This window comes from Equus caballus, chromosome 12 (genome assembly GCF_041296265.1).
Source record: "Equus caballus isolate H_3958 breed thoroughbred chromosome 12, TB-T2T, whole genome shotgun sequence".
Classification (NCBI taxonomy): Eukaryota; Metazoa; Chordata; class Mammalia; order Perissodactyla; family Equidae; genus Equus; species Equus caballus.
This window is the reverse complement of record NC_091695.1, coordinates 36,762,073-36,780,438: the sequence shown is the minus strand read 5'-3', so window position 1 is coordinate 36,780,438 and position 18,366 is coordinate 36,762,073. Positions and strand designations below refer to the sequence as shown.

The window sequence follows — 18,366 nt, the reverse complement described above, 5'->3', positions numbered from 1 at the left end:
TCAGTCACAGAATTAAAAAGTCATTTCCTTTGCAGTTATAATAAATTCTTCTGATTGGATCAAATATCAGGTCTCACTTTAAGCCGCTATGTTTTCTAACACCTCCCTCTACCGCTACAAGCCTCCATTTTTAACAGAGACAGCTGAGTTTCTCCCAGCCAGTGGTCTTTAAGTAGAATGTAGCAACCTTGCTGTCTGATAGAAACGCCTTTCATCTCAGACATAGACATGATGGCTAACGGAACAGTCCCTCAGCTTTCCACTAACATTGGCCAGTGAAACACAGCTCTGGTCACACTTGCCTTACGAGAAGCCCCTAAGGCTTGAGACTATTCCAGAACCAAGGCTGAACTTGAGAGGAGAAACTTCCACCTGCTGCCACAGCGAAGAATAATCAGCACAAATGTCCAGAGAGAGTCTGGGCACTTTGAAAGCGAAAAATTAGGCACAGGAAGAAAAAAAACAAAAAAAGAAGCCCAGTCAATGGTTAGCCAAGAATTGTCAAAATATATGAATTAAGTAATGTATGGCTTATGTGGTTCCTGTTCTGCAAGTTATTTGCTAATTGAAACAATTGTGTCAGAATCAGTCTTGCAGCAACCATGGCTGTAAGTGGTAATTTACAAGGAAGCGCATGTTTAAAAAACAGGCACACCAGGTGTGAATCATCTCAGGATGGTCATGAGCAGGCTCTGGACCAAGGTCAGTGCTATGCTGAGTTCCTAATCCTGTATTAGATCCTTATTGCTGCTGTAACAAATTATCACAAATTTATTAGCTTAATACAAATTTTTCATCATACAGTTCTGGAGGTCAGAAGTCCAAAATGGGTCTCACTGGGCTAAAATCAAGGTGTTGAAAGGACTGTGTTCCTTCTAGAGGTTCTGGGGGAGAATCCATTTCCTCATCTTTTCCAGCTTCTAGAAGATGCCTGCATTCCCAGGCTCGTGGCCCCCTCCATCTTCAAAGCAAGTAATTGTATCATCCTGACCTCTACTTTCATTGTCACATCTCCTTCTCTGACTCGACCTCTACCGCCCGCCTCTTCCACTTATAAGGACCTCTATGATTACATTGGGCCCACTGAGCTAATCCAGGACAATCCTCCTATTTTAAAATCCATTTATTAGCAATCTTAATTCCATGGTGCAACTTTATTACCTTTACCATGTAACCTAACATATTCACAGGTCCGAGAATTAGGTGGACATCTTGGGGAGCTATTATTCTGCCTACTACTCCTTTATAAAGCATGCAGGGACCTCCACCATGGAGACCCAAACTATCTTTCTGGTCTCATCTGCCACCATACGCCATATATTAGTTATATACTGTGTAACAAGTCACCCTAAAGCTTAATGGCTTAAAACAACAACCTTTATTATCTCAGTTTCTGTGGGTCAGGAATCCAGGGATGGCTTAGCTGGGTCCTCTGGCTCAGCGTCTCTCACAAGGCATCAATCAAGATGTTGGTTGGGGCTGCCTTCATCTCAAAACACGACTGGGGAATGGAGCTGCCCCTTCACGTGGTTGTTGGCAGGACGCCCCCTCCCTGGCTGTTGGCTGGAGGCTGCTTACAGTTCTTCCCCACATGGGCTTCTCCACAAGGCAGCTGAGAACACGGCCACTGCCTTTCTCAGAGCAAGGAGCGAGAAGAGCCAGAGAAAAAGTGCAAGCAAGAGAGAAGCTGGTCTTCTGTAACCTCATCCCATCACCCTTGCTGTATTATATTCATTAGAAGCCAGGTCAACATACAATCTAGAGAAGGAGATTACACAAGAGCATGAATACCAGGAGGTAGGAACATGGGGTGATGTTAGAAGATGTCTAGCACACCCCAATACGCACCCTGTGCCCTCACCTCACAAGACCACCAACACTCCCCAAGAAAGGAAAAAAGTGCTTTATAACTCATGTCTTATATTTGTTTATTAATTCACTCATCCAAAAAGTACTTATTTGATTGCTACTGTGAGCCAGATAGTGTCCCAAGTGCTGGGGATAGAGCAGTGAGGAGTTGTAGCAGGTAAGGGGCACAGTGGGTGTCGGTGAGGGTGAGGCTGTCTTATATACAATGGTCTGGGAAGGCCTCTCTGACACCTGACCTTTGAGCAGAGACATGAAGGAAGTGAGGGAGCCACCTTGAGAAAATTTGGAGGAAGAGTGTTCTGGGCAGAAGGGACAGCAAGTGCAAAGGTGACTGTTGGGTTCAAGGACCAAGAAGTTCTCTGTGGCTGGAGCAGAGTGAGCAAGGGAGAAACTGGTTGGAGGTGAGGTTGGAAAGGAAACCAGAAGTCAGATCTTACAGGGCCTTGTAGGTCATTAAAAGGACTTTGAAGTTTATTCTAAAGATGGGAGCCACTGAAGAATGTCTCCCTAAAAGGAGCTGCTTAACATCCAGTAGTTAGATTAGCCCCCTCCTTCATAATCTCAAGGTATTATTTCCAGTTCTCTGTTATAGGGAGATACATTTTGCTTTATAATATAGCTACATTTCTGAAAAATATATATATGCTTAATAGTTAATATAGGTCATTGATCCTTCGTTTTCTAATTACATACTTTAAAAGATAATATCTGAAAGCCCCGGCATTTGAAATCACTTTCACCTGCAGATCAGGAAAGAAAAATCAAACAAAACCATTTCTGGGAAACTGTGATCCATTGCTTGCCTAAAGCCAAACACCTTCAAAGAGCTTAGGCTGGAATCCAGTGACGTCAATTAAATTAACTGCAGAAAGCCTGACTCCATCTGGCAGACCCTCGCCTGAGAACCTAAAAGCATATTGCAAAGCAAGTGCCTTGGACCATAAAGGGAGGTGGTGCCTTAGGAATCGCCCAAACCTCAATGAAGTGGTCTCTGATCAAAAGCCAGGAGGTCATCTCTGCGGATGTAAAAAGGCCCAGGAGGAGGTCTTGTTTGTACTCATATGTTCGCCAACCTCCCAGTGTAACAATCCAGGATTTTGATAAAGGGCTCATTGTCATCCTTGTCTTCACTGCATACCCAGCCTGTGCTGGGTTTCTCATATGACTGTGCTGCCTAGAAGTGACCTTCAGACACCTTGGAACGTCTGTAGTAGGTAAACTTAGATAAGCAGATGGAAGTAAGTTCTATCAGGGAGAGCAAGGTCAGCACAGGTGGTGAAGAGAGGCTGGCAGAAGGAGGAGCAGGGCAGACTGCTTTACAAAGTGAAGCATACGTAAAGAGAAAGTAGAGAAATATTCCACTTGTACACCCCGGGATTTGTGGACAGAAGACGAGGACGGGACAGGAGAGGGTGGGATGGCCTGGTCTGCCCTCTACCTCGTGAACTTTCTCTGGGCTATGGCTGGGTCCAGCACCCAGAGCCGAAGCTCATGCTGTGAGTATGTGTTTTTTCCAAGGAGGCCAAGGGAGTAGCTCCCGTGGAGATAGGCAAAAACCTCAGACACGGAAGTCTGCTGGTGAGAAAGCGGTTGAAAATAGCGATCACTGCAGGGGAGTTCCAAAATGGACGAGTCAGGGTGTGAGTGTGTGTGGTTTATCATTCCTGACTTAACAGCATAAGTTGTTTGAGAGGCAAGTCTATGCATTTCATCTTGAGAGATTGACATGCTGTTGCAGAAATGACGGTTGAGATAGTCAGAGGTTGTTCTGAAGTTACCACTACTAGTGGGAATGTAGGGTACTTGCTGAGGATAGGTCTTATCCCAAAACTTTCATATTTTTCGTGAGTGAGAAAAAAATAGACGCAAGGAAATCAATGACTTCTAAGAATGTGCTAGAAATAATATGAAACCTCTGTGAGGCATATTGCTTGAAGTTATTAAGTGAGAAATCACTTTCTTAAAGATAAGGGTTATTTGAGAAGATATAGGGAGTAATTGGCCTCAAAAGAAAATCTCAATGTTTTCTCCATTTCTCTTTATGCTAATCCATCTTCTCCTAGAAGATGCAGGAAAGATGTTTCTGCAAAGAGGCAATGAGGGGACAGGGGTTTAGCGAATGGCTTTTCTCTTCTCAGCTGTTCCCTCGGCACAGCAGCCCTTGGTTAATGGTCTACAAGTGCTTATGGAGAATTCTGTAACCAGCTCAGCCTTCCCAAACCCCAGTGTCCTGATTGCTATGAACCTGGCTGGAGCCTACAACTTGGAGGTGCAGAAGCTCCTGACTTACCAGCTCATGGCCAGTGATGCAGCTGGTAAGAAGTCAGACTCCCTCCACATGCTCTCTGAATCTCCACCCCCAGACCCTAGCTCCACATGCCCCCACTCCAATGCTACCTGTGATTGTACCGAAATCATCCATATTGAAAGAAATATGTGTTTATCCAGGGCATTCACAGAGGAGGGCAGTAAAGCTGAAAGAGCTCTCTACACTAGCTGTAACAAGAGAGGGCTTCCAGTTCTGGCTCTGCCACTCATTAACTCTGTGACCTTGAACAGATCACTTGATCCCACTCAACCTCACTTCCTCATTTGCAAAATGCAGACGATTTTATAACAATAACATTAATAGTGACAATCACAATGATAATAATAAAATCTCGCAGGAGTTGCCTTGAGGCTCAAGTTAGCAATAAAGTTAAAATTATTTTGGAACTATTTCATATATGAATTTGTATGGGTATTCTTGCTGCTTTTCTAAACAGACAGCAGGGATTCTTTTTCTTTTCTTTTCTTTTCTTTTCTTTTTTTTTGGTGAGGAAGATTGGCCCTGAGCTAATATCCCTTGCCAATCTTCCTCTTTTTGCTTGAGGGAGATTGTCCCTGAGCTGACATCTATGCCAATCTGCCTCTATTTTGTATGTGGAATGCCACCACAGCATGGCCTGATGAGCAGTGTGTAGGTCCACACCTGGGATCTGAACCTGTGAACCCTGGGCCATCAAAGCTGAGTATACGAATTTAACCGCTACGCCCCCCAGGTCAGCCCCCAGGAACTCTTAATGGAATAATCAAGTCACACAGAGGCCATTAGATTAAACATTTCTTAAGTATTTTTCCATACTTCTTTCCTTAAGAAATATCAAAAAACTATCAAATCACATTATTAAAAAAATCAAAATGATCTGGAAAGAAGCAGAGAGTTCAGCCCTGGCCCCTGGTGCTCTCTCCCTGAGCAAGCCTTTGTTTAACGATTTTTTTCTTTACTCAACAGACCTGACCATTGGTCAGCTTGCCCTCACCATCATGGCCCTCACCTCTTCCTGCCGAGACCCTGGAAATAGAGTATCAATTCTACAGGGACAAATGGAAAACTGGGTACCTTCAAGTAAGATCTCATCCAAAGGGAGGGGAGAGTGAAGCAAAGAGTCCTTCCTGAGAATTTCAAAGCTAGAAAGAAAAGGATGGGAGAGTGGACAGTTAGAGAAAAGACACAATGCATCTCCACTCACGTTCCCTGTGATAATCCCACAAATGGGTATTCACTTCCCATCCAAATGAACTAGAAAAGACAACTATCCTGGGGACACAGACTTATGCCATCACCTGAAGACAGCATCATCCCTTTTATTCTATTCTCATGCCAGATGCCATTCTTATTCTGAGAAACGTTGACAATATCTTTCGCCAATATCATGTCTTTCTTTTTTTGGATAAGTTTTCTAGAAATTTCTATTGAAAAAAGGTTGGGCTTTTCCTTTTTCACAAATGTCCTCATTATGGTAAATGTTAGTCTTATGAGGGCCCTCTATCCCCTCCCAAGGCACCAGTACCCAAGCTTCAACCTTCTATGGACCCAGTCTGGCGATCTTGGCACTGTGTCAGAAGAACCCTGAGACAACCTTACCAATAGCAGCCCGCTTTGCCAAGACCCTGCTGGCCAATTCCTCTCCCTTCAACATGGGTGAGTAGTTAGTTCACCACTTTCAAACACTGTCCTGAGTAGGGAGCATTCGAGGGTACCGAATGGTAGAAGTGGAGGACAAAGTGGGAGGACAAAGAAGGGGGAGCTTTATATGGAGGAGGATCTGGGGACCACGAAAATGTCTACAGATGGGACATACTTAACAAGTATTTGTTCGACATGTGAGGTAAGGAATAAATGAAAGAAAGATAGTAAAACATGGAAACCAGGACGATACTTGAAATGTCTGGTAGTGCCAGAATCTCCATGGGCAGCAATAAACATGTCACCCAATTCAGGAGTTGGAGTCATTCCCAGGCAAATTCTTAAATTATTAAATCAATGTCTAGACTCAGACGTCCTCTGAACTTTCTCTTTCATCACTATTGATGCTTCCACACTCTATTCTTCTCAATGTTCCTCCTTATAACATCCAAATATCCTGTTTCTATTAAACAGCTACTCTCTGGACCCTAAACCCACGATGCTCCCCTTCAAGGATACACTGGAACCATCTTATTCCTTAATTCTGCAAGCATATGGCTGCTTGTAGATGGAAACTGTTTCCTCTACAACACCATGTCCTTCTTCTGTCTACCCTTCTGTGGATAATGGTCACTGTTCTGTATAATGCCCTTTGTGAGAGCCACTATTATGCCCCTCATTCATGGTCGTCTTTTCTCCTCTGCCACTCTCTAAGCAATAACAGCATTCTATCAGGTTTTCCCCCACTTATATGGGCCTTATCAGCAATCTCTCATTCCGGGCTCTACTAGACCAACAAGCGAGGTAGATATGTACCCAAGTACCCTCGCTGCAGGTAAACAACATACTGGCCTCTGTTTCCCATCTGGGACTTCAGGCATTGCTGGGGCATCTCTGCAAGTTGAGGAAATTTGTACTTCTTTGCCAACATTGGTCCCAACAACACTGTCAGCCTTACTGAGGTTATTTTCAGATGGAGATTGAGGTGGGGAGGGAAAGATCAACGAAAGAAAAGATGCCATCTGGCAAGCCTTTTATTTGTTCTGGTCTTATCATGCCAGAGATTACACATTCAGTCCTCACATGTTTTCACATGCAAATAATGAAAAAGCTCCTGCGCTGGGTGCTATGAGAGATGCAAAGTTCCCACCATCCAAGAGCTCACAGAGCACAAAACACAGAAGAAAGCATCGAGATAGCAAAACAGGTACAAAAAACAAATGCTAAAGGAGTTCAGAAAAGAGACTACAGCTGTTGTGCTGGCATGACCAGAGGAGGCTTCACTGAGAGGTGGTAATGGCCGGGCCTTCAAGAACTGGTCACATTTTGAAAGTTAAACACTGGGACAAGAGAAGTGGGATTGAATATACTGCCAGTCTACATTAATTAAAAGCATGAGCTGTGGAGTCATACAGATCTGCATTCAGGTCCTGGTGCTGCTACTTACTAGCTGTGTGGCCTTGGGCAGTTACTTAACCCCTCTGAGCCTCCATTTTATCATCCTTTAAATGGAGATAATTATAGGTCCCATTTCACAGATTGTCCCAAAGAGAAAAGGGGTTAGTGTACCTGGAACACAGTAAGCACATAATAAATGTTAGTTGTTCATATTGTGGTGGTGGTGGTTGTCTTATCCTCCCCCGCATCCACTTTTATTCACAGACACGGGAGCAATGGCGACACTAGCTCTGACCTGTATGTACAATAAGATCCCTGTAGGTTCAGAGGAAGGTTACAGAGTCCTGTTTGGTCAGGTACTGAAGGATATTGTGGAGAATATCAGCATAAGAATCCAAGACAATGGCATCATTGGAAGCATCTACAGCACTGGCCTTGCCATGCAGGTAACACATCATTGATGCTCTTCATTGGGTCCATGCCAATAAGCCTAGACTGTAGGATCAAGAGCCTAGGCTTCTGCTAATATCTCTCGGAAAGACCAGCTGGTGGAACTTGAGGTGGGTTCCTTGTGGTGCCTGTGCCTCAGTTTCTCTACTGGTAAAATGCAGGTAAGTGTTAATGTCTCCCTACCTCATAGGTAAAGTATAAAAACAAATATACATGAACTCCTTTCCCCTCTTTGGGGAAAAAAAAAAGGAATAAATAAATCCAAGAAATTGATTGGTTTATTATTAATAATGATCAGTTTGTTCATAATAATTATAGCCTGTTGAAAGTTTGATGTATAAAAAATAAGATATTAAAGTAGGTTCTCAAGAAAATAGTGAATTTTCTGATTCCATCTTGTCAATCAAGTGTCCTCTTTTCAGCCCTTCATCTTGGTCCAAAGAAGGTGGGCTTGTATTCAAAGCGATTCGTGAAAATAATCTAAAGCTGACTGGACATTTAATCCTGGGCAAGCTCTGTTACAATTTCAATCTCATTTCAGCTTCACAAAGAGACCTGATAAACGGCAGAGCCAGGGGTATCTGATCGCCAAGCCTATACTCAGTCCTGTGCTTCCTTAGCAGTGATTCTCAGGCTTGGCTTCTGTAAGATGCTGCTTGACATAGCTCCAAATACAACCTCCCCATTGATGAGGGTTGATTAGGGCAGCATCTTTCCATGGAAGATGCACCAATGACAGTGGGGAGAGATAACCAACTAGAATCAGAAATTAAAAATTCATCTGTGGCCAAATCCTCTAGTCCAAACTAAGAAACGTGTGCTCTAAATTCTCAAAATGCCCTATGAGATTAAGAGAAAAACTACACCATGACCTTTCCAACTCAGAAAGCCCAGGAAACGGAGAACCATGGAGTTACAATGCCAGCCCTATGCAATGCCAGCCCTAAATCTAATATGGCTCTGGACTAGTGTTAGAAAGAAATTCTTTCTTGGGTTGGGGGTGGGGGAATATGGAGACTGTCAGTGATATTCCACACTTTAAAAATTAGCAATGTAATGTATAGTATGGTGACTATCGTTAATAATACTGTACTGTATATTTGAAAGTTGCTAAGAGAGTAAATCTTAAAAGTTCTCATCACAAGAAAAAATGTAACTGTGTGGTGATGGATGTTAACTAGACTTACTGTGGTGATCATTTCACAGTATATACAAACATAGAATTACTATGTTGTACACCTGAAACTAATGTAATGTTACATGTCAATTGTATCTCAACAAAAAATAATTTAAAAAATTAAAATTAAAAAAATTGGCAAAAGGCATAAACAGACCAGAAATTAGTTCATTTTAGCCTAAGAGTAAACACAAAATCCCCACTCCAATGTGCCATTGGAGCAATGAATGAGAACAAAGTTTCCATGTCATGTCATGGTCAATGAAATACTGCCATAGAACAAACGCTGTTTTTTCTGTGGCTGAATCGTACAAGAGCATGCCCAGGGCTCAAATCTAGACAGCTTTGTGGAGGAACAAAGGCAGTCTGGAAGGAATACGTCACGGGTTTTATTTATGACTCCTTGAAAATAACCTCAGTTCACCTTAGCACCAGACAGAGGAGTGTTTGCTTTTGCTAATTTGACTTGGGAATTCTGTTTGGGATTTCATCACCTGCAGGGTACACTCTGATAAGCTGTTCCTGGGAGTTAAAGCTTTTCCATGAAGAGATAGGACCTCACCCATATCCAGATATCATAGGCCACGTGGATTTCTTTTCGGTTAGGATGCATAACCTCTCCCTGCCCTCCTTATGGCCCATATCCAGAGTTTACCCAGGCAGCTTGAAGTCTGAAAACACCAGATGGCCAACATATAACCTTTTTCTAATCTAAAATGTTCTGGTGTGGAAAAAGAAAGCCTCTGGACCTGTAACAACTTAGGTTTGAATCCTGCATCTGTTACCATCTTAGGCAAATATTGAATTTCTCTGAATTTCCTTTTCCTCATCATAACAAGGTTGCAAAGGTATACAAAAATCACAGGCACAACATGGTGTTCCATAATTGTTTGTGGTCTCCCCCGGCAGAGGAGGGTTGACATTCATCTTCATTTTCTGCCTTCACTCACCGTCTTCTAGGTTCTCAAAGGCATTGGCGGGCCATTTCCTCTGTTCTGGAATTTCTCCTCTTTCTTCCATCAATATGCCAATGCTTGCAAGTTTCCTCTGATAGGAACTTAACTTGGAGAGGGATCTGATAAACTTCTTCACGCAAAGTTATGAATGACTTCTCAAGGCTGAATGTGTTACTACTCTCTAGAGTGTTGACAGTGGTAATATTTTATCCCAAGGGGGTACATCTCCCATATTGGGATTCGGGAGGTGAGTGTGGGATGTGGACAAGATATGGTTGCTGGGGAGTACCTACCTGATGCCCCTTAAACCAAACTGCCCTGTAAAGGGGCCTCTGGTAAGAGCCACAGTTCATGGTTGCCAAGCTGAACAGTGATGGTCATGTCTGTCAAACCTGCTCAGTTGCTCAAAGTACTGCCTCTAGGTCACAGAGCCATTTCTGACTCCCCTCTCCCTTCTCCCATTTCCCATCCCAAGCTTCAGGTGAATCAGCAATCCCAGCCCATTGACGTGCTCTGGTGGCTGTGATCAGCACAACCCTAAAGGAAGAAGGTGGTAACGACAGCTTACCCATCACAAACTATTAAACGCTTTCGCATATCATCCCATCTGAACTTCAAAGGATCCCCCCAAAAGTATGCAGGAATTATTATTTCTATTTTATCCACGAGATTTAAAAAACTCAGCAAATTAGAATGAATTGCTTGGGGTGTATTAATCAAGACTGATTTTGCAAATAACAGAAACCCAAATAACTTTTGCTTAAGAAAAAAATGGAGATTTACTATTTCACATAAACTGGGGGGTCCAGGGCTGGAGTAGGTGATTTCAGGATTAATCTGAATAAAGGGCTCAAATCATAATATTAGAGACTACTCTTTTTTCATCTCTCAGCCCTGGTTTTTCTCATGGCTTCTTCAAAGTGGCTGAGGAAGATAGTACTAGCAGCTTACTTACTCATATAACCATACAAGTAAGCTCTGAATAACCCCAGCAGGAAGAAAAAATACCTCTCTCTCCCAATGTCTGTATACCAGAGAAGAACTCTGATTAGTGCGTGTGCCTGCCAATCACTGCCACCAAGAGGATAGCACTCTATGTTTAGCCCAGCCCAGGCCATGAGTCCACTCCAGTAGCCAGGGTTGTGGAGCCTCTGGCTGATAGTCTTCCCACGATCACAAAGTGTGTGAGGAATCCACCAAAGGGCATGCAGGACAACCAAAAACAAAAGGCCTACCACATTTAGATGGCCAGGTTGTCCTAGACTAACCTCTCCCTGGAGCTCAGTTAGCCCAGCTCTCGCCCTCATTCTGCATCCAAGAACTCTTAGTAAACACAGAAGCCCTAACAGTGTTCCCTGAATCTGAATGCTGCACAGATATGTGTTGAGTGACTACTATGTGACAGACACTGAGCTAGGTGGTGGAGACGCAGCAATGAACCAGACAGACGTCATCCCAAACTTCGTGCAGCTTTGATTTTGGACTCTGGGTGATGACAAAGATTAGTGAACAAGTCTATCCATTATAAGGCTTATAAAAGCCAACTCTCAGCTATGCTTAACCATTCTCTCTCTCTTTCTCTCTATCTCTCTCTTTTTCTGTCCCAGGCTCTCTCTGTAACACCTGAGAAACCTAACAAGGAATGGAACTGCAAGGAGACCATGGATACAATACTTAACGAGATTGAGCAGGGAAAACTCCACAACCCCATGTCCATTGCCCAAATCCTCCCTTCCCTTAAAGGCAAGACATACCTAGATGTGCCCCAGGTGTCTTGCAGCCCTGGTAAGAACTCTTAACACCTGCCTCTCCTTAAGTCATGAAGTAGCAACTTATGCAGGAATGATATGGGGATCATTTCTAAGTGGTGTAGGAGCTTATTACGTCCATTACTCCATTATGTCCAGATGTAGGCAGAACCACATGTGACTTCCAGTCCCCAAGAATTGTGTGCTAACACACAGCCTTGCCATCCTGCCCTCAGAATTCAGCCCCCATGTCTACTTCATTCATCACGCACTTATCGAGCACCTACCATAGGTAAAGCATTTTGTGGGATGCTGATGGAGAGGGAAGGCCCATGGTCCTAACCATCAAATGACATAACTTCATTCACTCATTTGACAAATGTATCAAACATTATGCAGCATCTTATCATATCTGCTCTTTACAAAGTCAGGAGACAGATATGTAGACAAAAACTACAATATTTGGAAGAATAAAATAAGTATTAAATAGAAATAGAAGCTACATACAGTGCAAAAGCAAAGAAAGTGTGACCAATCATTGATTTTGTGAGCCTAGGAGAAGAACAAAGTTGACATTTCAGCTAAGCCTTGGAGATCTAAATATGAAGTCTTGGTGCTTATAGCACACCAAAGGGATGGGCTGGAATCCTGGCATGCTATCTTTTTATGTAAAATATCTTTATTTTATCTAATTACACATATAATACACAGATACTTAAAACTCAAATATTGCAGAAATATGCGTTTAGAAAGTGAGAGTCCTACATAAAAATTTTATCACTCCGGAAATAGCTAATCTTTGGTATAGATTCTTCCAACTCTTCTTTCTAATTAAATGCTAATATAAAGCATTATTCATCTTCTGTTGCATGGCCTTCCTAAGACAAGCAGAGATTAATAAGCTCCTTGTCTATCTCAGTGCAGAACCCATAGAGACCACAATCAAGTAAGCTGATCCCCATCATACCAAACACAGCCACATTCACCCAACTCCTTGGGCTGCTTCCCAAGGATTTTGCAACTTTAGCAAGGCGGCAACGGAGTCCTTCATAGGATTTTACACTAGCTGCCCAGGTATTTTGTTAAATGGTCTGAAACTTACCACTTTTGCTTCTAGATTTTTAGGATTAACAAAAACCACAACTGAACAATGAATACATGTAAAATACCACGACATAGGGCTCACAATCCTCCCTTTAGATTACAAATTCTTTTAACAAAATAAATGTTCATTGTAAAACTGTCTGTCAGTTCTTCAGCTACAAGCAATTCTCCAGAATGGAAAGGAGAGCTTCATAGATCACACCAGTTCCTAAGAACAATCCACAAAAGCCCCAAACTCACTGCCATTTCTTGAAATGTTTTCTGGGATGAGTTGCCAGTAACAGAGATTTTCCACCTGTAATACAAATCCCACAACTTTTAACAAATTTGGCCTCTTTACTCTTCACAGATAATGAGGTGCAGCCAACTCTACCCAACCAGCCTACCACTGTTCCCACCTCAGCATCCAACATCACTGTCATATACACGATAAATAACCAGCTGAGGGGGGTGGACCTGCTCTTCAACGTGACCATCAATGTTAGTGTAAAAAGCGGATCAGTGCTCCTTGTCGTCCTAGAGGAAGCACAGCGCAAAAATCCCATGTTCAAGTGAGTGTGACAAGTAACATCCGCCATTCTCTGCAGGCCTAACCTGAATTCCCATCCTCTCTCTCTCTCCTTCCTTCATTTTCTTACTTTTTTTCCTTCTTATAATTGAACAGATCTTTATTTAATAGCCCCTTGAGGGGACTACAATGTACTAACTAGGCAAGGCTCTCATGAAAAATTAAATATACAGGTCAATATATGACAGAGTTTTCAAAACAGGAATTCAAAGGAGAGAGAGTCCATTGTAAGTGAGAACAGTCAAGGAAGGTTCACAGCTTTGGACCACATTCAAAGAATAGATACTAAATAGGAAGATACGGGAGGATGGTATTCCAGGAAGAGGGAGTATATAGAAGAAAACATTCAAGACAGGAATGAGCAAGGGATTCATGATCAATAAGTAGGTCAGCTGGACTAGAGAAGAAAATACAGGACTGAATTAAGTGAGTGATGTCTGGAAGGATAGGTTGGGTGATATTGTAAAAAGTCTCAAATACCGGGCTAAGGAGATCAGACTTCATATTGCAGACAAGCATTACAAGTTTTTGAGTAAGAAAAATCATGTTGTAAAATGTTAATTAGGCTTGAGAATGGGAGACAAGGAGAAAAGCTAAGGCATGACTATAGCAATGAAGCTGTGAAGTGGTGAGGACTTCATCTGGGATAAACAGACTCATATCAAGGAGGACTCCACAGGCTCTGTGAGTACTGGATGTGGGGGTCAAGAGAAAGAAGCTTCAAAACTAATGATAGAAGTATCAGGAAGACAGAATGTCTTTCACAGAAAAAGACTTTATTCCTTTAGATACGTTTAATTGTGGGTGCTCAAAACAGAAACATTAGGAAGCTTTTGGAGGTACAGAGGAAATCTTAGGAAAAAAAGATCAAAACAGGCAAAAGAGATTGGATAGTCACCTGATAGAGATGATGATCCAAGTTAAGGAAATGCACAGAAGGTGGCAGACACAATGCTCCCAACAAAACCATGAGACAGATCTAATTATTCCCATTTTATAGACAGAACCACTTAGGCCCAAAGAGGTTAAGTAGTATTCCTAAAATCACACAATGTGTAACTAATAGAGTTGAGATCTGAACCCAGATTTGACGCACTCTGAAGCTCATGTTCTTTTCACTACCCTTTCCTGACAGGAAAAAGTCCAGAAATAAATTACAGAGGGGAAAATTAAACTTTGGGGATGTTTTTAGTTTGCAAAAAGATCAAGCAGTAGATAAATATGGAAAAGACTAAACTACAGGACGTGTAGAGGGAAAATGCCAGATCATGAAAAGGAAAAGAGGAAATCCTTTCAAAGGAAAGATGACATGATCCAAATTCTGCAGAGATGTCAAGGAGAAAGATTGACAAAGGGCAAGGAATTGACAATTGAGTGATACACAGGATCTATTCCCAAGGATTCAGTTAAATACATTGTGCCTGCTGCCCACAGTCCAGCTCCGTAACTTCCCTAACCTCTATAGACAGATCAGGATAAAAGTCATTTTAAGAATACTTAATTTTCCAGCCAGCCCTGATGGCCTAGCAGTTAAAGTCCAGCACACTCTGCTTCGGTGGCCCAGTTTCAGTTCCCAAGTGTGGAGTCACACCACTCGTCTGTCAGTAGCCATGCTGGGCTGGTGGCTCACATAGAAGAACTAGAAGGACTTACAACTAGAATCTACAACCATGTACTGGGGTTTGGGGAGGGGAAAAAAAAGAGAAGAAGACTGGCAACAGATGTTAGCTCAGAGCGAATCTTTCCTAGCAAAAAAAAAAAAAAAAAAAATGTCATTCACCCTGTTATTTAAAAAACATAATTTTCAAACAACCCTCTGAACATACTTTACTTCTTCTCCAAGCTTACCAAGCTTAGCTTTAATTTTGCCTGATTTTTCTTCTGGTTGTCAATGTAATAAATGCACATAGTTGACATTTTGAGGGAAAAAACATAAAGAAGAAAAAAAAAGCATCTACAGTCCATCCAAAACCTAATCACTGTTGATATTTTTTATAATTTTGTTGGTGTCTTTTTCTGTGCATATTACATATAGTTATGATCCATCATAAACATAGGACAGACATATTTCATGTAAAATTTGTATCCCACATTTTCACTTACCATGATTGCACAATCATTTTCCCATGTCACTTACAATTATTGAAAGATACAGTGTTCATAACTGCAAAATATTCAATCGTGGATATTCATTCCATCACTCACATAATTATTTACCCATTGTTCAGCATTTACATTTTTTTAAATTTACTCATTGATAGGTTTTCTAAAAAGTCCACTCATTTTCATTTCATTTCATTCCAAGTGAAGTAATTTTTTATTCACTGATCATTTGCATTTTCTCTTTTGAGCATGATTTTATCTGATCTCTAAAGCATTCAGAACGTCTCTGTCTCTTCCTCTTAAGCTTTTATTGCTTGACCTCCAGGGAGATGTTAATCATACATGATTTTATTCTTACAGATTTGAAACCACAATGACATCTTGGGGCCCTCTCGTCTCTTCTATCAACAATATCGCTGAAAATGTTCATCACAAGACATACTGGCAGCTCCTCAGTGGCAAAACACCTTTGAATGAAGGTAAGAGAAGAAAAGGAATCTGGGCATTTCTTACATAGTTTGAAGGCTCCATTCTTTCACTTCCTTACTTAATTCATTCACTCATTTAATCAACAATTGTGAGATTGCATGTGTATATACAATAATTGTATATACAGTGATTACATATACGTACATATGCCTATATTGTGAATATATATACAGTGATTAGATAGATAGATAGATAGATAGATGGATGGATGGATGATAGACAGACAGACTAGATAGATAGAATGGATGGGTGGCTATCTAAAATAGCTTTTCAAAAAATCAATCCTAACTCCACTCTGAGCCAGTGGGAAAATATCCAGTGCACAAGAAAAGTGGATTGATCGACTTAAAGCAATAAGAGCTGAAAAAGGAAAAAGCAGATAATGTGAGAGAGACAAAAGAAAAAAAGAAAAAGACTGAAAAAGTAGTATGTGCTCTAAGAAGACGGCCACTTTGGGATTTCAAACTAAATGTGTATACATACAACAAAAGCACAGTGAATTCATAGCCAGTGGGAGACAAGCATGAGGGAGAGGAGGAACGGCTCTTTGTGTGGTGATGTTCTCTTATTCCACACTCACATCGGCTCTGTAGGTAGTAGTGTCCCTCTTCTTGCAGAGGAAAGGCCTTGAGATCCAAAAAGATTTGGGCCTGGAATTGTCAATCTTTCTGATGCCCGTCTACTTGAAAGCTACTTGTCATCATCTATCTTTCCTGCCCTGAAAGACAAGCATTCTCAACCCACTGCCCTACCTTATTCCTTACAAAATCCTCAGAAATGAACATAAGCCCCTGCCTTGAATGCTCTAACCGGCTTAAATAAGCCATCTTAATAAGAACCGCCATTTACCGCACACTTATTAAATGTCAGGTACTGTATTAGGCACCTGGCAGTCATCATTTCTAATCCTGAAAAGAATTCTTCAGGGTAAATATGTTTAGCGCAATTTTGTGGATGAGGGAAAGGAGGCTTACACAATGTAAGCGACTTGCCCAAAGACATGCTCCATGTGGCAACCTAGAGACTGGAACCAAGGACTCACTAAATCTCAATTTCATGCTCCTTCTGTGCTACTCGAGCTGCCCATTTCACTCCTCTAACAGTGGGCTGATCTTTTGGGAGCTGGGGGTGGGTATAACGCACCACGGTCACCTCATGTTATTCTCTGCTTGTTTCCAGGAGTTGCTGACTACATACCCTTCAACCATGAGCACATCACAGCCAATTTCACACAGTACTAACCACGAGATGGGTGCAGGTTCTATGAAACATCTCCAAAGGATGGCTGGGATTTTTTTCACTTCATTTCAAATCTCTGCAAAAAAGTGGATATCTACGATGCTACCATATTCCTTGTAAAAACATGGAAACCACGATGTAGAATAAATGAGGCAAACTTCCCCTGAGTCTCAGTATCTGTGACTCATAAAAAAAAAAAAACGTCCAGCTTCTTAAGGCAATGACTGCCAGTCATCGTTTAAACCTGGGGTGAGGCGAGAAGGGAGAGCCCAGTTGATATTTTTGGAGATTATTCTGACCTTCTTGATTAATTAACCAACACAGTCTTTTATTTCTACAAATGAAACCATATATTTTTTAAAAACTCTTATTTTTGTTACTTATACCAAGTACTCCTTCTCAAACCACTTAGTGTAAACATATATACATACATACACGCGTACAGACATACATACATGAAATGGCCAAAATTATTTCATATGAGACTCCCAGATAGTGCAGAACCAGGTAAATGATTTTACGTCATAACTCTCCCCTTCTATTTCCAATACAGTCACTTACCGCATAACAATGCTTTGGTCAACTACAGACCACATATAGGACAGCGGTCCCATAAGATTAATACCATATAGCCTAGGTGTGTAGTAAGCTATGCCATCTAGGTTTCTGCAAGTACACTCTATGATGTTCTCGTGACAATGAAATTGGCTAATGATGCATTTCTCAGAACATGTCCCCGTCATTATGAGATGCATGACTGTATTTGTTCCAGGCAAAATAAAGTTTAAAATGTACAGTTTTACATAATTTATATATATAAATATATATTGAATATACATTTTGTGTTTAATATGTAATATAAAATTTAATATATAGTATATTTTATATATTAAATGTAGATATACATCTATAACCCCACCCTATATATAATATATAATATATGATGTATTAAATATAGTTTGAAAGAAAAATTTAAGCTTTCAAAGACAATCACAAATCTAATGTCTGCTGAAAGGAGTCACCACTGGTATAAACTTTCCAGAGAAGGATATGAAAATGTGTATCAAAAGACCTAACATATACTCAACATTGACCCCCAAAAAAATCCCAATTCTGAAAGTTATACAAAGGTGAGAATCATAAAAGGACACAGATATACAAGAACAAAATGTCTGCTGGGACAATTAGAGAATGAATCTTAGATATGCAGCCTCAATATACTTCCCAATTTTGTGTGAACCCCAGACGCAAACAGACTTAGCTGCCCTGTCACAGGTCTCCCCTCTTGGCATCTCAGAGCAAGAACCTGCTCTCTG

At 41.3% G+C, this 18,366-nt stretch overlaps 1 protein-coding gene across 1 annotated transcript; it reads left to right on the top strand.

The window, feature by feature from the left end:
• Positions 1 to 3,133: 3,133 nt before the first annotated feature.
• CBLIF (cobalamin binding intrinsic factor) lies at positions 3,134 to 17,217 on the top strand. The gene is made up of 9 exons (XM_001501415.3): positions 3,134 to 3,365; positions 4,008 to 4,184; positions 5,144 to 5,257; positions 5,693 to 5,833; positions 7,481 to 7,662; positions 11,407 to 11,584; positions 13,001 to 13,202; positions 15,683 to 15,801; positions 16,991 to 17,217. The coding sequence occupies exons 1-9, from the start codon at positions 3,287 to 3,289 to the stop codon at positions 17,050 to 17,052; spliced, it is 1,254 nt and encodes a 417-aa protein (XP_001501465.2). The 5' UTR covers positions 3,134 to 3,286; the 3' UTR covers positions 17,053 to 17,217.
• Positions 17,218 to 18,366: the final 1,149 nt, after the last annotated feature.

Bases quoted from the DNA above. Each gene is read 5' to 3' on its own strand.
- CBLIF (XM_001501415.3), top strand. From the start codon at position 3,287: ATGGCCTGGTCTGCCCTCTACCTCGTGAACTTTCTCTGGGCTATGGCT. The intron at 7,663-11,406 runs GTAACACATCAT...TTTCTGTCCCAG, and splicing joins GCACTGGCCTTGCCATGCAG to GCTCTCTCTGTAACACCTGA. The intron at 11,585-13,000 runs GTAAGAACTCTT...TACTCTTCACAG, and splicing joins CCAGGTGTCTTGCAGCCCTG to ATAATGAGGTGCAGCCAACT.